At 35.6% G+C, this 23,286-nt stretch overlaps 1 protein-coding gene across 1 annotated transcript in view; it reads right to left on the bottom strand.

The window, feature by feature from the left end:
• The window catches only part of LAMA2 (laminin subunit alpha 2), a 270,298-nt gene extending 247,331 nt beyond the window's left edge, over positions 1-22,967 (bottom strand). Inside the window, exons 1-2 of the mRNA XM_027880560.1 lie at positions 22,877-22,967; positions 18,857-18,969 (exon numbers count right to left, since the gene is read on the bottom strand). Coding sequence (XP_027736361.1) covers positions 18,857-18,969; positions 22,877-22,967 — 204 coding nt within the window. The remainder of the gene's footprint in view (positions 1-18,856; positions 18,970-22,876) is intronic.
• Between the last annotated feature and the right edge of the window lie 319 nt (positions 22,968-23,286).

Raw genomic sequence — 23,286 nt, 5'->3', positions numbered from 1 at the left:
AACATTCTTGTTTTAATCATGTAACTCAGCACTGTGACCATAAATAAGCTTTAAAGGACAGAGACACATCAAATATCACTACAAACAGAATGTAAACATATAATCAGTGCTCATTATGGTCCATTTCACCTGCCTATTCCATTGATTTATCAAGGTTTATTTCTGTCACAAGCTTGTTGAAATGCAAACCACAAATACATTTGCAATTGCAGAATGACATACATTAGTGATGTGGGTTTGGTTTACTTTGCTTTTAACCTAGTAACAGCTATATGTTACAGAGGTAGAACTGAAGCCAAGGAAAAGAAATGGGTATTTCCATTAATAAAGCAGAACACATAGCAACTTAATATTTTTAAGACGCACTGCTGAGTCTGCACATGAGGATGCCAGAGGATATCCTGAAGAGAACCGTGTTGATTTAATACTTAATGCAAGGAAGTTGCAAGATACAGACTTAGTCCACACAAAATCTCTTGTGAATCCTTAGACAATCAGCAAAGCCACTGAAAGAAGGTCCTACAGTAAGTGATGAAAGAAACAGTAAGAAGATTCAAATTGGTATTTATTAACCACCAGGTAGAATTACTGTAAAATAGAAAATATGATAAATGGCAGAGTACTACAAATACTGCAGTACACTTGATGATGGAAGCAAAGAAAATGTTTACCTCCAATTATCATTCCTGCCTTCTGTGCAAGTGCTGAGAACATGGTTAGATTCACAATAGCTTCAGTCAGGAAGACAAGTCCCTAATAACCGAAGTTTTTCATTGGGAATAAAAAGTGAGTGAGGCTGTATTTATTTCAATCTGAATAACACACGTGTAACTGTGCATTCATGGATGATTATCTCAAGATATCAATATTTTTCTTCAACAGAATAGAATAAGCACTCCAGAGAACAGGAGAAACCTGTTTTTCATTCCACTGTTTCAACAGGAATCATATAATCACTTGTGCCCTGTTTCACAAATGCCTTTTCCTCTCTCAAACTCTTCTATAGCTGTATTCCTTTGCGGCCACAAATAATCATAATCATAATCGTAATCACTGGATCAGTGTCACTAATACTGTTTACAATAAAGCTTTCCAAACTGTTCCCCCCTTAGTTAAGCCCTTAGAAATGACAGAATTGGAGATTTCATTCTAGAGTACTTCTAAATACTTTTTGATTTTACATAAGTGATTTACCTCAAGTTATCATAATAAGACTATATGTAGAATGGATAACAACTGAGGTTAAACACATTGCTAGGGCTTCTACCATGGAAGATCTGTGATTTACAGCCTATATGACAATAAATTCATAATTAAAGGTGTGTATATATAGCTTCCTTTGTGGAAGTCCTAAAATTTGCAAAACTTCATGAAAGACTCATTGTTAAATATTGTCAAAAAACATCTTGGATGCATTGGTTCTGTGGGGCCAAGAGGTGTAATTAACAGGAAGTCTTTTATTGTTTGCTTGCTTTGAAATACTGGGCTGTGTGAGAGAGTGAATCTTTCTACAGTGACTTCTCAAATTAGAGCCTTCTTTCGACAACATTTCCTGTACATTTTGCAAAAGATTTGTTTAAAGTCTTGTTTCTTACCTTCTGATATAGTGTACTGCTTGACTGAAATTTATTATATCCCTTTGGCTTCCATTATTTTTAGCACCCTTTGTAAATTAAACTGCAACAAAATTTTATTAAAAAAAGCAGTGGAGAGGAAACAGCATATTGGAGGTCATAGTGGGGTGGATATTATTTCTGTTAATCTAAACTAGACAAGGAAAAAAGAACCTTCTTAATGTAAATAAAAGAATACACATGAAGAGCTGGTTTAACTACTACTCAATTACAGTTCTCAGTCTGATCCAGACTATTACTGTCCCAGCTTCTGAATGTTCCTGTAGTGGCTTCTGCAAGAGCACCAAGCTATCTGCAACCCACTGACACAAGAAACCTCCTCTTTTCTCTTTCAAGTGTCTACTCACTAGTGGAACTGCAAGACTGTATTGTGTAATATAAATTTTATTTCCTGGGAAGAGAAACAGAGCTGGACTAAGGACCAGTGTTTTTAAATATTGGTAGACTGTTAATGCTAATTGCAGAGAAGGGAAGATGGACAAGCACATGCATCAAAAACATGTCCTGGTTGATATTATTCCTGATCTTTCTAAGGGTAGGTTGAAGACAACACAGGATGCTAATCCATGCTTCTTAGAAACACTTTTCCTTTTGGGGACAGATAGACATATAGAGCTTTAACATGAACCAAGAAGACAGTTGTCCCAGCTTAGACAGCTACACTATGCACTACCAGCTCACCACAGTGATGCAGGCAACAAACAAGGCATATTCCATGACTTACTGTGCTTTCTAAGGAAGGTGACAATGACAACTAGTACAGAAAAACAGACTAAAATTAATGGCAGTTGTATGATTATCCTCAAAGCAAGTCAATGTAATGAAAGCACACTTACTTTCCAATCAACTGGGAAACTGTTCTTTACGAGAGTAACTCTTCTTTTGTTGGGGACTTGCTTAGCAAATGGTGTTCTGGTTACTAAAACACAACCAGCAAATTCTCAGTGGCATGCCAATACTAATACTAATAAAGTCTAATGTATCACTGAGTTTTGCTGCATTTGTTTCCACAATCAAAAAAAGTGAAATTGTTCAGCATTCTGAAGCCAAGTTTCCCAGTACATCATAACACCGAGCTTCCATCCCACGGGGTAATGGATGGAGCACGTCTGGTTTATTTTTCAAACAGCATCAATAGACACATATCAATGGATACAGTAACTGCACAGTCTTAGAGCAAATCTGGTTCTGTACAAGTTCAATGCAACCCAGAGAATAAAGTTTGCTGATATAAATGTGAAAACGGAGCAATACCAAGCTGCCTTGTGGCATGCAGTAGACCATTAACACAGCTGCTGAAGTGCAGCTGGTGCTTTTTTCTACTTGCTCTGCTCATGTGACCATAGTATAATCATGGGAGTGGGAGGGAAATAGTCTAAATAGTCCCTTAAACCTTTCCCAAATTATATACAACATAATCCTCAAGATAAGAAAGAAAATGAGTCTTGGGTCTCATTTTCCCTAGTAATTGTCTCAGCAGTGAGATCTGTGAAACACATTGTAGGAACAGTTCCATAAGTTATAGTGCTGTATCTTCTTGTGAATGCCTCATAAGACACAGAAAAGTGCATCCTACTTTACAGGATAATTTGCTACACTAATATTATTCAGATAGAGCTGAAGTGAATCATTAATCTGCATAGAGTTATCTAGTGAAGCAGGAAATCTCATTGTGTCTGACTCCCACCTGCACTTCTATTTAAAAAATAAATCCTTCAGTTAGAAAGCATTCATGTAAATCGAATATCATCAGAGAAAAAATTCAGTGCCACACAATTCTACAGAAGTATTTTCATTTCATTTTCTCAACAGAAGAATGTATTAGCTCTAATGGAAGCTTCCATCAACAATCTGGTTTAAACTCTGTATCTGCATATTTACTGTAGTTACGTTGTTGATCATTATTGCGGTTCAATGGTCAAGTAAACATGGTATTCTTCCATCAAGAAGGGGGCTGGTTTTCTTATAGGTTGGCATAAATATTCTTAAGCCATGTTAAACATTGTTTACTGTTATATAGCCCACAGATATATTTAAGCAGTCATTTAAAAGTGCTGGCAGGGGCAGCAAAAGCACTGCAGATAACCCTTGTCCCAGTGTGAAATCCATCCAGATGAGTCAAAGCTATCTCTGAACTGAGAAGGCCATCTCAGAACACACTGCCGGTTAGTGAGAGTTATTTGCTACGGCCGTGGAGGGGGTCACCCCATTAAGAGAAGTGAGGTAAAGTCTATGCAGAGTTTATTATGGGTTGCACTAAGGGGATTGTGTACATGGATGAAACTTAATATGGAACATTTAGGCAAGGGAATAGAGGTGGAGAAACAGAAGGACCAAGGTGGCCCAGGAAAGAGCAAGTGCAAGATAGAAGGAAAAGGAAATAAAAGGAAGCGGTTGACTGTAAATAGCTAGGCGGTCAGCATGTTAGGCCTGACCTTGATCACTGAAATTGGTCCTATCTTCTCATTAAATCCTGTTTCTTAGTATCTTCCATTTAGGTGCGCTCCCTCTTTTTACTGGGTATTTGTGAATAAGACTTAACTTCATGCTCAACTAGCCAGCAAGTAGAAGAGGTCTGAGTACCAGCAACTCAAGTGGGGCTGCGAATCTCCAAGATCATGAAAAGATTATGTAAGGCTAGCTCCTGAAGTGCTGCATGTTGTGTATGCATCCAGAGACAGACACGCGCCTAGTAGACTTTAATACTGATCAGCTGGAGAGGAAAAAGAGGGTGAGGCAAGCTGTGCTGTGCTTGTGTTCACGTGGGTGCTGATAGGGCACAGAACTCTGTTTATGTTGCTCTGTGCAGCCATGTATGCGTTTTACTCTCTCAGGCTTATAAGCTCTGCCGTGCTACAGTCTGTACGTGAAGACAGAGCCATAGGAGCCTTGCATCCATCAGGCTACCAGATTCAGTAAATTTTACTACCGTGCATGACCGATAATCAGAAATCACAGATCTAAACAGATTCTCAATGCAAAAGTGTTCTTTGATCATTAACTTCTATCTTTACACTCAAGTATAAAAAATGACTGAATATGGCAGACGTCATACACCTTAAATACCACATTTGCACTGTTTTTCATTTTGGAATAGTCTCTCCTAAAGGCTTAAGACATGAAACAGACCAAATCAAAACACTATTGAACAGAAGGAAAGATTTTGTGAGTCTGAGAAACAGCTCCTTGTGTTCTCATAGGCCAATTTATGTGGTCAGTAATATTTCAATTCACAGTTACTGTTATGGATTATTGTTTGGGTCTAGTGCGAATGCAAGAGAGTAGGCAGTTTTGATGCAAGAATTTTTATACAACTGGCTATTTAAAAACAACTTCTCATTTTAGTCACACATCCAACTCAGACCAAGAAAAAGCCTTATGCAGAAATGGAGTGGCTCTCTGAATTCCTCAAAAGACCATCTAGCATGTGGTTTTTCCTATCACCATCCTGAGAGATGGTGGCCACTGTTTCAAATATTCTGCTCATGGTAAGAAATTCCAAAATTGAAAATAACGGCATGGGGTGGAAAAAAAATATGCTTAGCAGGATTCCACTAATATCAGAGAGCTGAACATCTCCCTGCTGTGATGCAGTTTGCCTTCTAATGATGATGTTGCTCCTGTTCATCTGAGCCGCTTCCAACTGAAATGCTGCTACCAGATGGGGAATTTGGGCTGAAGGAAACACACACTTGATTCCAACATAGTTTTTTTTCCAGTGTTACAAGCAATTCTATCAGGGCATCGTCTCAGAAAAATTGTAGCTACAAAAAGTTCTAGCTATGAATGTCATGCAAATTAGGATGCCCACAGTACTTCATGGGAAAAAAAAAGAGAGAAAGATTTTATCATAGCAAACCTCGAAAAGCTCTAAGGTGGGCATCTCCAAATCAAGCCATTTCAGTCAGAAATTCATCTTTTCTAATTACAAAAAAAATCACTCGTACAATGCTCATGCCCATTCAGTTAATACCTGCAGAACATGCATTTTGAAAAAAGTACAAAAATACCTCAACGTAGAACAAGCTCAGTTGTCTCCCTTCCTTGTATGTAACTGCTAGAGAGACACAAGTTCCTTTGAGAACACTTCCTTGATAAAAATACATCATTTATTAATATTTCTCAACTTTTGCTCATGTCATGATTATGACTCCTGTCCATTTAAAAAAAAAAAAAATGAAAGCAAAATCTAGTAAAAGAATGCACTTTATACAATGTCAAACTGTAAAGCTCTCAAGTTGTCCAGCTGTTGAATATCTGAGACACATTAAGCCAAATGGAAGGAGTCGTTACCTGTAAAGTTCCTGTCAATGTCAACTTTGTTCTTTGTAATTTTCTCAGTTGGTTTTCTCCATTACCCACTGTTCAGTTGTTTGTGAAGGCCTCAAAAAGAATAGCTGCTTTCCATTGACTATTTTTGTTGCTCATCATTGGCCTGGTGTATACCAGAATTGAGGCTGAAGTTAATAATCTCTTTTCACAGTGCTTTCAAATAATAGCAGAAAGCAATTTCTTTTCTCTTTATTTCCCAAAGTTAATCACTTCTTTCTATGGAGAAAGAGTATGGTGAGAAAAGAAAAGCTGATGAAAATGCCAATATTCAAACCCTTTTTCTTAAAATATAGACAATAGAGGAGAAGGACAGTAAAGGTTGTTCTTCTATTTTGGTGCTAAAGCGCAAAAAAAAAAAAAATTCTGATTTTTTTCTTGATCCAAGAACTGATATTCAGCCTGGGTCCAGGAGCACTGAGAGTACTCAGGGTCGAGTGTCCATATTTCCTTCAGTGATGTTTCCATGCAGTGCCCTCTCACATACTTATACCAAGTCTTTACATTTTAATTCCATAATGAGAATATTAATTTCAACATAGACAAAACTACTTAGTCAGATACAGGAATATATACATAAGAAACTGCTTACATAACTGCTTACATAAGATACATAAGAAACTGCTTTTCCTAGAGAACACTTACTTTTCTTATAGAATTGCCAAATGGTTTGGGTTGGAAGGGACCTATGAAGACCTAGTCCAACCCTCCAATCTTAAGCAGGGACTCCTGCACTAGAGGTCGACTGTTTGGTAGTTCCCAGGGTCCTCTTTAATACCCTTTTTAAAAATTGGTGTGATATTTACTTTTCTCAAGTCACTGGGGACTTCACCTGTGTGCTAAGGCTTTTCAAATATGATAAAGAGTGGCTTAGCAACTACATCAGCCAATTCCTTCAGGACCCTGTGAGGGATCTTGTCAAAGTTCTTCAGATTTCCTTTTTGTACAACAGTCAGCAAGTTCATGCTGCACTAATTTTTTAAATGTGAAATTAAAGATCTTTTTCAATGTTATGGTTTCTAACTTTTCTATAGAGTGCTAAAAAGTATATAAATAAATACTTGTTATTTAGTGAGGTGACATCTATCTGTTACCCACCTTGTGGAGAGGGATACAAACAAACATCTCAAACTGTTATATTGTTGACAGAGAGCATCTCCTGAATTATCAACATTTAAACCTTTAACATTTCCTGATGAAAACTTCACAAGCTTTTACTTTAAGTTTTCTGTAAAAGGACACATTATTCACCATACATAATGTACGCTTAGAGGCATCATATCTTGAGGAACAGGGATTTTGATTTGATTTTGACTATAAGCTTTTCAAGGTTAATATCATTGATCCAAATATGAAATAGGCATGTACTAATTCACACCCATTCTCTGAATATGACACAATGTTCTCTCCATCTCAATCTGGAAATATTGGGCAATATGAACAACTTCAACAAGGAAAACAAAAATAAAGTAGTTCAAATAAAAAAAACCCAGAGTTTTCCTTTTCAAAATATTTCTTTGCTATCTTTTCATATATATCATGCCTCATTTCTTTAGATAAACATGATAGGGGTTAAGATCACCTTAAAAATATATGCTGGCACTAATATGAACCTGTCTCACATCACTAAAGTTTGGACATTTCAAAAATATAGAAAGAAAGAGGAAAATGTAAAAAAAATTAGATTCTAAATCAGATTTCCAGATCAGAAATGTGTATGCATGTTTAGTTTGCATTTTTGCTTTTAGTTTTTAATACTTTTTAAAATATCCTGAGAATTACTTTGGATGTGGGTATGTTGCTGTATAGCATAGCAGGGAATATAAGGAATAAAAAAAAGTGACCTATGAGTGATTTTACATATTTCTGTCTCATGGCCCCTTTTACAGTCAGAATTTACTTATGAATAATTACAGGTCATGAAACATGAGGACTCACAACCAAGTGGAAAGTTTATCTTCACCATGTTCTATGTTTTGTTTAAGAAGAGACAAAGTCTCTGGTTTTCAATATTTTGTACCTGGAGAGATCCAACAGACGTCATTCTCCAAGCTGCTTTTGTCACTTAGTCCACATTAGTGCAAATAAAACACAAAGAGCTACATTTATGAATGTTTTCACTGACTGTCTAAACTACACAACTGATATATTAGTTTCTAAGTGCACATGATCTGCCACACACAAATTTGACAAAGAGAATAAATTTGCAACCCATAGATTTGATGAAAGGGTTGTATACCTATATATATTAATTCTACATTGCTCCGAGCAAAGGATGATTCTATGCATCCCCAATATCTATTTAAACATTTACTTTATGACCCTTAGTACTTTTTCCCAGAGTGGTTTTAGATCCACTAACATAGCAAGAAGATGGCACAGAGGAGGAAAAACTCCTGGCAAGTCAGAATTAATGCTTGTGACCGAGCTCTGACCCACTGTGCACATTAGGAATCACAGCATTTTACCCTGTGTCATAAACTGCTATCTGAACACTTCTGCATCTTGATACCTTAAACAAAAGACAGTTAAAAAGAACCTTAAGCATATTTCTTCAAATCATTGTATAAATACTGGCAGAATGCCCCAAAGCACTACATGGCACCAGAATGACAAGGTACTTTCTCACTGCTAGGAGTTGTTTCTACTCCCCTAAATCTTAACTTGCACACCAAATCTTACAAAACACACATTGATCAATTAATATCCTATCCCTTTACACACAGTCAGATGCCCTTCTATTACAAGTTTTCATCATGTGTACTACAGAATTTTGATGCCCATCTTGCAGCACAGACCTTACATTTCAATACTAATTTTGACTTACCCAGTCAGGTAGACCTTACATGAAATAAAATAGCAATTTGAAAAGATTCAAATCTGATGTGCCAATTCTTTAGCTTAGACCCAAAGAAGCCAAGTTTCCCTTTTGTTTTTCCTTTTGTGTTGAGATTTGGTGACCTTGCAACGATTTCTGGTTTTTATCTCATTGAGAATGTAGTTTAGGTAATCAACCAAGAAGACAAAAATTATTAATCATCTGCAAGCATCCATTAAGTCAGTCACTAAAAGGTATTCCAGCCCTGGAATATTTTTTTTTCTGATTGTTGGACTTATTTTAGCTCAAGAAGAAAAACATGTAAAACATGTACTAACTAACTACTCTTTGCTATATGTGGAGTGATTAGAATGTTAAGGTTTCCCTAGGGTGTTGCAATGTTTTAGGTGAGCTTCTGTGGTCAGCAGAGTCAAGTAATTTTCTATATATTTCTCATTCATCCTAATTCTAATACATAAAAACATATGAAGGGCCACTTGTATCTACAGATTTATTTGATCTAAGAGGAATGTGAGTTGTATGTGTGAAATTAGACATTTTTCTGATGGTTCTCTTGGTTATGAGTTAGTGTAGCAGAAGAGAAGCACTGTTTTACAACCATCACCGTCAGCTGCAAAACTCATTTTTTCAAGTAAGCTTTTATCATCATAAACCATTCAATGAAAACATATTTCTTCAAAATGAATAACAAAATCTGTTCAAGATTGAGAATCCCATGAACCCCTTATTTTGTCAAGCTACCATTCTCCCAGGCTCTGTAATTTTCTTTAGAATCAAAACTGCTAACGCTACAAAATCAGAAGACAACCTCATATTCATGCCAGAATGTATGTGTCAATGGATTCGAAATTTTAAGAGAGTACTTTGGACCAATATCAAAGGTGAATAGCTCTCTTGCTTAAAGTCAGAATTCAAAAAGTGGTATGTACACTTATTGTAGTTACCCAGGGAAAATGTAAGGCAAGTAACATCAGAAAGAAAAAGATTTTTGAAAACCTTTTCAAAAATCATTGTTACTGTGTATTATGAACTAAAGCTGAAAGGGTTTGTTCACTTAGAATTCTTTCTGATTACCACAAAGCAATAAAGTTACGGTCTGATTTAGTGGGGAGCATAAAAACATTGGGCAAAATAATCCTGTGGAGATTTGTTTTTAATACAACCACTCAACCTAGCTTATAGCACTTTATATGTTGGGTATTACAGCTCATCTTTCAGTACAGTAATGGCTTCTTAGCATTTCAGAATGCATTGGAAAGAATTCTTGTATTATTGCACCACTCATGAAAAACTCCTTTTTGATGCTACAGGAAAGTCAGCAGGAGTATCTTCACTGATATGTGTTTGTTAGAATATCTAAAAGCTTAATGCAACAGGGTCTTCTGCAGTTATGGTTGGCGTAGACATGCCCTCCTGACCCTTAACTAAGGGGAAAGGTCATTTGTTTTTCTTTAGACTTTTGTGTGAGTGATATCAGTGTGGAAAATTTTATTCTGAGACAAGAACGGAGTCCTGGGTAACATGTTACCAGTGTGCATATATTGTATCCTTCCCACAAATAGAAATCCAAGCTACATAATATAAAGTATATTTGCATATAGTATATAAAACAGGTGGTTCTTATAAATGTCCATGGTAATGTCAGAATATTTACTACAATTTTATTTGTTTTCATGATCACAAATAATTATGTTTTCTAGGTATGTTTTAAATCCTCACTGATATATTTATGTGCTGTTTGGTTTCTTGTTTTTCTTTTTGAGTTTTTCAAATACCTTCAGTATAAACTGGTTTCAAGTCCAATAGTTTGGCTTTAAAAAGAATAATTTAAAAATTAGATATTAATTAATAATATAACCCCCACCAAAATTAATAATAATTTAAAATTACATCAGAAGGGTGAAGTATACTTTGTTTCATTCTACCAATATGCAGTTAATGCATTACCAACAAATACCAAAATTAAAGAAATTAAGAGAGTTACTAAAATGTTCAGATTCAAGTCCACGAAGGCAACAAAAAAAGGAAATAAAATTTTAAAATCAGTATTAGAGTACTAGAACTAACATCCAGATATACGTCTAAAAATTGGCTGTGGACTTCAATAAAATAGAACATATCTCTTTTTTTTTTTTTTTTTAAATTAATTTCACAGTCTCACTTTCATGGTTTTAATTGTACCTCTTTTGGCTGTCACCTCAACATTTCCTTTACAATCTAAAAACTTCACTTTTTTTTGCTTTTCTCTCTTTAGAAAAACATTTTTGAAGATGGACAAAACCAACTGACATTGATTGATGAAAAGTTCAAGTGTGGATTAAATTTCATTTCTGCTAAACTACTTCCGTGTTTCAGGACGAAGAGAAGCTTTAAAACTTACCTTTAAAAAAGCTACTTTGAAAGCATTTGAAGTCCATAATTATTAGTAAAAGAGAGAAAGAAAACATTAACTGAAAACCTAAACAAAAATGTTTGTGCTTATATACAAATTTAACACATGAAGACCAGCTGGCACTTAATTTTATTAAACTGCTTCTTACATCCCAACACTATCATTAACTTCCTCTTCATTGCTTTAGCTATTCTGATATTTGATATCAGAAGTTACTCAATCTGTATCAGAGAACTAGCTCTGATTTTTTTTCCCCACTGGAAAATGTACTTGATATTCCCAAGAAAAGAAAATATAACATCAAACCCAAATATCTCCTAGTGATATGCACATTCCTATACGACTATACAAATAATGTGTCAAGGTTATTTTAATATGGCTGTGTTGCTCAACACGTACTGATTCCTTAGCTACTGTTTGGTGGATTGTTATAGGTTTAAACAAAAAAAACTACAATTATACAATAAAAGAAGTGACGTTGTTGTGAAATATCATCCAATTTACCTCATAATTCACTGTGGCTGTAAGACTGACTTCAGTCTTACTAAACTAATCCTGAAAGGATTAGTTTAAATGAACCTATTTGTGGGGTTCAACTGTATAGACAAATACCCAGACAACGAGTTCCACTAGTTATTTGAAACACAAGAATAGGAAGATTGTTCCAGAATCCAAAACTGATGCATCAACTTCAAAACTGTCAAGACTCAAAAACTTGGTTATTTCTTCTTTAAAAAAAAAATATTAATTAGACAGGGACGCAGACTGAGTAAAAATTCACGCATCTCTGCTATCCAAGTTTCCTTGTGATATAGTTCCTGTAAGAGGTGTTTTCAGACTCGGTTGGAAAGGGATGGTGAAACACAGGCAATATCTCATTTACTAGAAATGCAAAGAAATGGCAAGTCATAAAGGGTGGCTTTACTTCTGAGATTACAAAGGTACTTCAAACTAGTCCTTCCTTGGAATCTTTTTGTAATCTCCTCAGTCAAACACTAGAAAGGAGAGGGAAGAAGGCAAAAAGTGGGCAGAGAAGTAGTGATGGAAGTAAGAACTTAATTGTTCATATAATCTTCCATGAAAAACAGCCATTCTTCAAATGAAACATATTACAAATGGGTAGTTTGTCTCAGTCTGTCTACACATCTGGGCAATGTCTTCAACAGAGTTCTGCAAGACAGTACTTGCCACACTTGACTTAAGTCACCTTTGGCTAACAAACAAGTGAACTCTGCTGCTATGTAAAAGTGATGAACCTTTCTGCAAGAGATCTGTGCTCCCCCAAGGAATCTGGCTAATTTTGTGTATCAAGGGAGCTGACAGCTGAAAATATTTCCTTTGAACAACTAACAACACAGTCATACTGGCAAAGATAAGCAGCAAATGACAATCAAGGTCCCAAAAATGAGGTCTCTTCATAGGAAAGTGTATTCCTCTCTCAACCTTCCCTTCTCACACAACTAAAGTCAGCAATATTGCATTAAGAAACAGGGGAGTACCATCATTTTGGTGTGTGCAAAATCTCAACATAAAATCTAGACTCAGTTCAGACAGAGAGCTTATGAGGGTTCATCCACGTTAGCTTAGTAGCTCAGAAAAGAAGCATGCTTTAGAGGTCTATCTCATACTGTCCCAATTTAGCATGCTTTTGCTCATATAATATACTGTGGAGCTCACAAATTGGATTCTTTTCAGATAAGAACCAAGCCAGGAGAACATGCTTAGACATACATGAATCATTTTATCTGCTATGGGACATTCAGCCCATGGTCCCTAATAGAGCTAGTCTGAAGTAAATTTCTTGAGAAATGAGCTGGGTCAGCAACAGATACACACAAGTTGTCTCCCAAGCCTGTCCCCCTCTCTCCTATTGCAACATGCTCTTCGCTAATGCAGGCAAAATGAAAGTATCAATAATTAGATTTTTTCCTCAGTTGGTTTCAAATTTTACCCAAATATTCAAATTATAGGTCACATTTCCCATTATGTATAACAGCATAGCAGCAGGTTTATAAATTCAACATGCAACCCAAAATTCAAGCTTTAAAATAAAAACAATTATTTTTTAAAAGCAAGAATTATAAAGCACAGCTATGAACCACAGACCGTATTTCACATGTGGTATCTCAGCTGTGAAATATTACTTTCAGAAATTTGTTATATACTATTTCTAATGTTTGTAGCTGCCCAACCTATAAAAGCAAAGAGTGAAGATGTACTTCCCATGGGAATCTTCATCCCTAATTACCTTTCTTACAATTTGGTGACAACTGTGCACATATAGATTATATTTCCCTTCACTGACAGAAAGTTTTGTCCCTCCCTTTTAAGCTCTTCCCACAGACTACCATACTGAGCGCTTTTAACACACTGCCCTGAGTCTTACCCTCTTTTTTTCAGTCCCAACTTAAACCTCTCCCATTCATCTTGTCACCGTTTCTTAGTTCTCATGTCTGTCTTTTGCCACAAATCGACTTAGCTGTACGGTCTTGTGTAGGGAAAGCAAAAGCAATCACTCATTTTCAATTCTTTCCTTTTCCCAGTATAATCACTATTAAGGACACATGTTTGCAAGTGTGCAGACAGGCATGCATGTATATTTCTGCTCATGGGTATTAAAGTGCATCAATTAACTAAGAAATCATTCAAAACCTGATCAAAATCCTCCACTTGAGTTATATTTGGAAAACACAGAACTACAAAATAATTAATTTAGCATCAGCAGAATATTGTTTCTTGTTCTTTGCAGGAGCTTTTCAAAAAGCTTCTGAGCAAGTCAAGCATTCTTCTCCTTTTATTATTCAGTTCTCTATATACTTTAAGAAATGCGACTTCCCAAAGTATTATATGTGCCACTCAAATAATCAAGTCCATGAGCCTAAAATCTTACATTCTAGAAAGTAATGAAATACACTTCAGAGAACTGGAACTGCAGTGATTTCTTCATAGAGGCAGAACACGACTTTTTAAACTCCTTCCTTCCTACAGAAAAGGGTAGGGGACAAGATGAAAAGATAACGTAAAAGAGTTGGACACTATTAGAGCTTAAGGAACTTAAAACTGATGCATGGCAATTGTTTCATAGAGAAACCAACTACATAGCTTAATCAGTTATTCTTGCTCTTGCCTTTGAAGAGAGTCAATTACTTTCTTTTTCTTCAGAAATGTATGCCTGGAAAGGATAACCTGGACACTGAAATGATCCTCCACAATCTCAGGCAATTAGTTATTAAGATTAGAAATTAGTTATTAAGATTAGAAATCTTAATAACACAGTTATTAAGATTAGAAATTTGTCAGAATATTAACTCTGTGCCACCTGAGTTCCACATATCTACAAGTCACAGAAAATATTCCAGCACCATTTAAAAAATATAAAGTGTCTAGTAAAAAAGTCAAAACCCACATAAATATGCTCCTGGCACACGTATCTTAGCAACATCAAGGGTATTGCCAATGTCCTTGTTCCATACAACAGCAGGGAATCTGTTAATAAAGGTGTCCTGATGTGTGTAGAAATCAGAAACAGATGGGCTGACCACTTCACCTCAAACTGCCAACTGGTTTTCCTGCAAATTTGCCAATTTTCTTTAAAGACACTCTACCATCTTCCACATGAGTGTGAAATGAAACCAACTGAGGATTTAGGAATAGCACAGGTATAGGGAATGTGTTCTCCCTGGAAGTCTAAGCATCTCTGTTTTGCCAGGTCCCTGCTCTGTACTTCTTGAAGATAAGGCCTATTTTCTTAGCTAGGTAAGTCCTGCTATACATTGCACTCACTGGACCCAAATCACTTCGGCTGCACTTGAACTGCCCACCTCTCTAAGGTGCAACAGACAGACACAGACGACCAACAAGCAGGGCTAAGAGCTGCAGAACAGCAGACAGCTTCTCCTGGTAATCTGTAGCGCTTCATATGCAAGGTGCAACAACCTCACATATCTACAAACTCACCCTTCCAAACTTGGATCTGCAGTTTCAGTAACAAAGGTAGCTCAACCTGTCACTCTAAACTCCTTTGAAGTTCAGGTAAGCAACTCCCAAATAAATCTGTTCTCACATTTTGGCCTCCTATGCACTTTCTGGATGAAAAGCATTATAAAAAATAATTCCACATTTACAGGTCCAAATGCAGTTCCATAATATTATTGTAAAATGCATAAGAAGAAGATTGTCATAATGGCTAAAATGTGGGGAAAAGTGAAGGGTTAAGAGCAAATTAGCAAAGATGCTCAGAACCAAACAGTTCCAGTTTTCAACTCCTATTTTTATAATAGATGGGGTACAAATTTCAAGAGTACTTCAATGATTTAGAAACCTAGCCTCCATTATAGATAAAAGCTCTTTAAAAGTACTAAGGTAAGCTGCAACTGTTGAGAGAAAAGAATAAAAAATACTGCATTTTTCCCAACCTGACTGATAATATTTCTGCTCTTTCTAACATTAAATATATTTTACTTCTTCTAGTTTATTCGTTATTGCTAAATAGTATACATCATTTTTATATGGCTACACTGCACAATAAAGTAAAAAAAAAAAAGTCACTGCCCCAAAAAGCCAAGCATTATATAAATGAGGAAATTGTAATCATTTTCCTGATTTTTTCATGAAATTAGGATTGCTAAAAGCATTCCATGTACTATCATAATTACTAGTAATAACATAAAAACTAATGCATTCCTGCAATTTTCAATCCATTACTTGTGGTTTCATCATTTGTTATTTCTATTTCACAAAAGAAGTTAAACATTTTTATACTTAAAGCAAGAATTTAACAACGCAAACATTGCAATTACTGAATCTCCTAAAAGCCAAACGTGAAGAATAGAATTTCTTTTAAGAGAGGTCTCACTGGTGACCTTCACCATTCATAGTGACTACTGCACAAGCCTACTACTACACAAGAGAAATTTCATATTTTACCAGTTACTTTAATAGAATCTATAATGCTGTGTCTACAAAATTCCTGAAAAAGCAAATAAAAACTCCTAATAGTTCTTAAAACTCAAACAACTCTAATTGGCCAGTCTAAAAAGCCATGCAAATCCCAACAGACCTTTTACTACATTTTGGGGAACAAAACTGTTGTTCTGTTTATGTATGGTGGTGAGTAACACAGTGTGCATTCCTAACTACATGGGATACAGAGATCATAAAGAGTGTGCCAGACAGCATTAGTGACACAGGGTCTTATCCCATCTCTCTGACATCCACAGAAACCTCAACTCTGCTCTATTGCAGCCAACAACAAAAGAACAGCCTTAAGAGGAGGTATCAGCTTTAGGACAGCAAAACGACTGCCAAGTTTTCTTTGAGCAGTAAGTAAGAGAACATGGGAAAGAAACAGGATCATACTTGATCCTTATCTCATTTAAAAAAAAACAGTAACCAAAAACTCCAAACCCACACCACACACAGTACAGTATTCTCAGACTGCTGTCAGCTGGCACATAAAGAAGCCTTTTAAATACATCAGAACACCCCATACTTTTTCTTCAATATCCTCACTGACCCTAGCTTTTAATACATAAGAAAAACTAAAACTTCAGAAGTGCACAGATTTGCTTATTTCTTATGATAACCTAGATACTGACATAGCAGGGAAAAAGGAGACATTGTAGAGCCTTAGTTTAGTAGACCTGACCCAAACAGCTACACAAGTAAAATCACTGGGGTGATGAAAAACAAGGATGGTAATTTATTTCTAATGCTGGAGTCCTACTCACATACTAACAGATCATTGCCAACAAGAGGCACAATCCCTTGCTGTAAAGGCAAACCAGTTAATAACTCTGACAATTTAAAAGACATATTAAAAACAAAACAAAACACTTGAAAGTTTTATGCACAGGACCTTACTCTTGAAGTTTTGTAAAAAGTTTTAGCCCTGTGAACTGAATGAGAAATGCACATTGAATACTTTTGCATCTATAAGGCCAAAGACACAGATGCAAGATTGTTTCTGCCAGTAACAATGAGGGCTCCAAAGCCAGACTGCTAATAAAACTTCCAGGATTCAAAGGCTCTTCCACTTATAAAGACTGCAGGCCACCAAGTGCTTCAGTGTCACAGATAAAATGTACTTACAAGAAATTTTACCATCACACCATTTGGCTGACAGATTTTTTACAAGAAATACAAGATAACAACCTAGAAATCCAAACAATACTCTTTGTTTAACTTTACTGGAGTTCAGAGTTCTGGACTAAGTTTGATCTCTAACAACAAAATCATATGTATGGATACACACAGATGTCTTAGTCCCCTGCCTTTCATGTCATTTTAATTTTATAACAAGCTATGCTTTATTCAAGCCTCTATAGTTGATAAATAGCTGTTGTCCTCTCTAAATATGGCTAAATGAGAAAGAAAAGAGATAAGGACAGGGAGGTTCCAAGTGAAACCAATAAACCAATAATAACAAACTGGAATAGAAAACTGACTTCCGTAAAGAGATCACAGAGGAAGGTGAATTTGTCTCCAGTGAGCCAAAGTAAGGGCCCCTTTCCTCTTAATACCTGGAAAACAGATTATGACATTGTTTCCCACAGAATTTTTCTGTAGAAACTGGCTGCTCATGCCTTGGACTGGTGAACTGTTCACTGAGTAATAAACTGGCTGGATGGTCAAGGACTTCTTATTTCTTGTCTCACGACACACGCCCAGGATACAAACTGGGGGAAGACCCATAAGGGTGGTTGATAATGGGTTTGAGAAGGGAGGGTCTGGCATTGGTCAGTGGGTGATGGGCAATAACATTATGCATCACTTCTTTTCCCCTTTGTATTATCCTTATTGTTATCATTTACCACTATTACTGTGTTTTGCTTTATATCCATTTACTAAACTGCTCTTAGATCAACATACAAGTTTTACTTGGATTCTCCTCCCCATTCCATTGGGGTGGGGTGAGACAGGGGGAGCTGAGCGAATGGCTGTGTGGTGCTTAATCTCCAGCTAGTTTCAGAACCACAACACATAGCAAAAATAAAATTATTCTCTATCTACCCTCAAATCTTCTTGTTTACATATTTGGAATTTATGTAGCATTTTCATAAGCATCAAATTACTGCATCCTGTATAGCTACCTCTGTCAAGCAAAACTCTACTGACAGAAGGCAATTCACTTAAGAACTTCACTAGGCAAACTCCTCTCTTTACCCAGGCTGTCCCTCAACATAACCCATCACCTGTACATGTTTCCTTAGCATAGCTAACCCATGTTTAGTGTATTTAAGTATTTTTAGTATTTTTTTGTGTATTTAAATGTATAATATTTTGTTACTGAAACAAGAAAGAGTAGTATTCTGAACATAAACTTTTATTCTTAGTACTTTTTCCCCAAAACTATTATTAATAGTCTTTAAGGAGACAAATCAGAAGTTCCTGTGAAAAAAAATTAGTGAAAATGTTATAGTTAAAATAATTTTAAGCACAATTTCATAAAAAAATATGTATGAAATAACTATTTTAATTCGGCACATTATGTTACAAGGAATGGGTCAGTCAGAATTATCCATACAAACTACAGAAAGTTATAAGAGAAGCTGAGCGTGTCTTCATAATATGAAAGAAACATAGAGCAAAAATTAGGATAAACCAGGTGCTCTATTGTGCAAGAAAGAAAGCCTTTTCAGAAACAAACAAACAGAAGTCTACCTGTTGGAGGTCCAATGTAATGGTCACATAATGATACTCAATTCCATTCTGGATACTAGGGCTTTGCCACCAAGTGTTCTTGCCATCAATTGCATTTGTTATCGGGTGTCGTTCTGTTAGAATAGCAGAAGTATATAAATAAATTCCAAACTTATTAAGAGATTTAAATATTTTTAGATCTGAAATTTAATTTTAATACAATTACAGAAATAATGAGGCAGGACTTTAAAATAAAAAAGAATAAATTAATTTTTCTTGTACTCTTGGGGCACCAGTCATGCTTATTATTACTACTCATTTGGTGTTGTTCATTTTGCTAAAGAATCAAAAGAAGGGGATTCAGAACATCTAAATGCAGAAGGCTCTCATGATTCTACAGGAAATACAGGCATCTAGAGCCATAAAATGTTGCAACAGAAACAACAAATCAGAAACCCGAGATATGGTGTGCAAGGAAAGCAGAGATTAAAGTAATACTGGTAATACTTCTAAGACATTTCTAAGAACACGTGGAAATAATTCAGGAAATAATTCAGAAATCATTAGAGAGGAAATGGTTCAGAAATCCTTACAGAATATATTCTTCAACTGGAAAATTTTTTGACTCACATACATGCATATAAAAAAAGTTTGTTTGGCTATAATCCATACCAAATCCATACCATGATGCATTACTTTTAATGTCTACATATATTTTGCTGCAGTGTCCCAAATGAATCTGAAGAGGGATATGAATTGAATTCTTCTCAAATTTCAATATTTTCCAAATTATTAATGTCTGCTTAAATAGTATTCTATTCTTATTTAGACTGAGAAAAATCACTCACAACATTTCAGCCTACTTTCTGTGATCAATTTGTGTTTCTCTCCTGTATGAAATGGAGAATAACATAACCAGAATTTTAAAAGATACAAGGATCTGTATTTTGAAGTCCCTAATTGTCTAGAGCAAGCCTGTACATTATGAGGAAAATAACCCAAAGGAAATTGAATACAGTAAGTTTCTTCTATGCAACTTTTGCCTGCAACAACATAGCATATTAGGAGAAAACCTTACCCCTCTTATTAAGAATGACTTTCTAAACTGACAGGTTTTCTTGCTATAAAACTGCAATATGTTTCATTACTAGCTAGTCCTAGAACTGCAAATAAATAATTCATGAATTGATTCATTGTTATTTTAATTATTACTTAAATCAACCAACCAGATTGATAATCTTTGTGTCTCTGGTTTTTTGCTACAGCAACCACCAGTGGAGGACAGGAGTTCTAGCTCATTAATGAAAGCCAGAATGTCTGACCATATTTAAATATAGAATTAAGGGGTTTTGTGGGAGTGAGAAAAGGCATAAAACCTCAATATTGAAAACGCCAAAAAATTTCATTTAAATATTAGATTATTCAACGGCATTAGTGGGCAGCAACATTTGGAAGTTAGAATGCTGGTGCTGTAAGTGATGTTATTGGTAGCTTTATACTGAACAGAAGAGCAAAACACACCCTATGTTTTACATGTTGTCAGTTCCACAAACCTTGGCTTTAAATGAGTGGTAGCAAAAATCAGCTGTAAATTAAACTCAAAGCTCCTCAGTGATTGTGACAGAAGCTGTCTAATTGGAAATTTTGAGTCTCTTCAGATGAAACTGATACAAAGGTATATCAGGAGAAGGTGGATTGGGAGATGAATCAAAATTAACTGTAATCACCATTATAAAAAATTAATCATCATTAATTTGAAAACACTGATTAATTGCTGGCATGTATTGCTTATTTAAAAGGTAAGGGAAAAAAATAATATTTATAAAAAGGACTGGATTGTAAATGCAGTTCAAGGACCAATCTCCCTGACGGATGGCAAGAGAGAGAACTTACACAGTGAGCCCATCAAACTGTGCTCTTTAATTTGGATTCTTATGTGATTAACCAGGGAATTTCTGTACATTTCCTATTACAGTAATTAAGGGGAGGCACTCCAGATTCACACATTCCAGGGGGATCACTTAAAATGTGGTTATATTACATGGTTCTCCTATTAACAAGTCTTCTCTATTTAAATAAGGCACTTCTTTTTGCCAAATTAATGTTTAGAAACCTTAAAATGAGACATGGTTGTCAACAAAAGACCAGATATTGTGAAGCTGGTCAGACTGAAGTTTAGAATACGGTAGGAGCAAGGGGAAACACCAATATATATCACTTAGATGGTTTTTTTTATGTACACACACACATTATGTATGTTTCTATACACATACATTAGTGTACATTATCTGATACCATAGGCAGGACAAAGCAAAATATCTGGTTTAGGATTGGTTTTTGAATTAAGCAAACTTGATCTAGGAGAAAAACTTGTGTAATGGGCATTTGTCTCTAAATATTCATCTATAAAAAAGGAAACAGTCTATTGCACAATCTTTCCACTAGTTAGAATGCTTCCAAGATTCCTGAATTCTTCTTCAGGTGAGACACACTGCTATAGTGTAACATATTTAGATGAGTATATTGCTACAAAATCATATGATCTTTTCTCAGAAGATGGCATTAACTCCAGTTAAAGAAGACATTGAAACCTGGAAACTATCTTGGGGAAAAAAATAGGTTGCAACTGTCTTCAGACAAATGTAATCTATACTGGGACAATTATAACTAGCTTCACAAATATAAGATGGGGAGTGAATGGATAGGTAGCAATTTTTCAGGAAAGAAAGCATCTGAGGACTCTAATGGAAGGTAGCTTTGTATCTCTTCTCAGCGGTGTCACACCATTAGAAAGGGGAAATATCTAAGTAAAGCATGGAAACAGAAATATATGCTGTTCATTCTGAAGCAAACCTGGATTACTATGCAGTGCTAGTAAGAGCTCAGGTGTATTTTAATAAATATGAAAGATTCTAGAGAGAACTCAGAGAACTGCAATTTGCACAGTTAGATCCAGAAAATATAGCCTATGAGGAGAATGAAAGGAGATAGTCGAGTACGGATGGTCTTGCTCTACCTAGTTTCTACGCTAAGTAAAATACTTTTTGTTAAGAAAAAGCCATTCCTTGTATTGACTGAATTTAGGAAATAGGTAACATGAATTTCTGCAAGGAAGATGCAGACAAACTATTACAAAATCATTTTGTAATAGGTAAAATAACTCTAGGCAGAGTGGCCATGAGCAGAAGGGGAAGCCAAACCAGCTTCTGTTTGGAAAGCTCCAGCCAAAGACAGCTCATCCTGTCTAGAACTAGCACACAGATTAAATATTTTTGTTTGGTTTTTTTTTATCCTGTGGTTTTAAACACATGCTTAAATGTCAAGAGATGTAAATATATCTGAGCTAGGTTTTAGAGGGAAACAACTGGGAAAAAATATAATTGTCTCCATGCTTTTGTGTCTGTGCTTCTTCCAACATTTTATCTATTCCATTATAAGCTGTCTTAAGTATCTCTACACCCTCTACCATCTACAGTGCCAACATACTCATGAAAATATAGCTGTGTTAAAGTTACTCATGTCTTCCACTACAAGGTCACATGAAATTAAAATTGTATTACTTGAGAAAGAAATTTTCTTAGTTCTAATCTTTCCAACTACTATAAATAGGCTTCTCTGAAGTAGATTATAACAATTTCATGCTGGCTCAGTGAAACTGAATTTACTGAATTTTCAGCTGTTGCTTAGATTGGTCAAAATGTTCAAATGCCTCATGTAGGTATGCAGGTAAAAGTCACCTGGTTTTCATTCATGCTTAGCATATATCAAAAGAATTCAGCAACAGTTGTAGATACTTAATTTTTCTAAATCTCAATTTAGGCGCTCTGCTTTTCAGTACCTGAATCAGAAAGTTCAGTGTGAGGAATATCTATATCAGACATAGATTTTGAAATACATTCAGGAGAGATGGGTAACCTGACTTAAAAAGAGATACACGTTTCACAGCAATTGGGCTGGTGAACTACAGTTTTGTTTCCTGAGTATCTACACCCTTTGGAAAAAAATCTTTTTAAAGGAACTAAATGAAAATGGCACACATACGATGTGGAACCCTGCTCCTTTGATCACAAATACGGCACTGAGGGTTCCTTGCAGGCTGTCCAGGTACATGTTCAACGAGTTTGCAGTACATTTCCCGCCCCTTTTCTCCACAGGTAGCATTGGTTGTGATGAGAGCATTACTGGCTAGGTTCAGCACTGCAGGAAACAGTCCTGTAAAAAAATAAAATAAAATCATAAACAAAAGCAACAGAGGCAAAACCAAGCTGAATTTAGCAAAATAATAATGAATGAACATAACACCTGTTGCAATGTTAAAGCAAAAGGCTTAGTTTTTAACAACTGTGTAAGTACTGAAGAATGTGCATAACTTTGGATGTGTATCCAGAATTTAGATGTCAGACATTAGATATTAGACTGATGATTTTCTCCTCATTCTTCTAAAATTCAAA

Source organism: Empidonax traillii, unplaced genomic scaffold (assembly GCF_003031625.1).
Source record: "Empidonax traillii isolate 1590-97213 ecotype Southwest subspecies unplaced genomic scaffold, ASM303162v1 scaffold72:size2462915, whole genome shotgun sequence".
Lineage (NCBI taxonomy): Eukaryota > Metazoa > Chordata > Aves > Passeriformes > Tyrannidae > Empidonax > Empidonax traillii.
The sequence above is the reverse complement of the archived record's forward strand: the minus strand, read 5'-3'. Positions and strand labels throughout refer to the sequence as shown.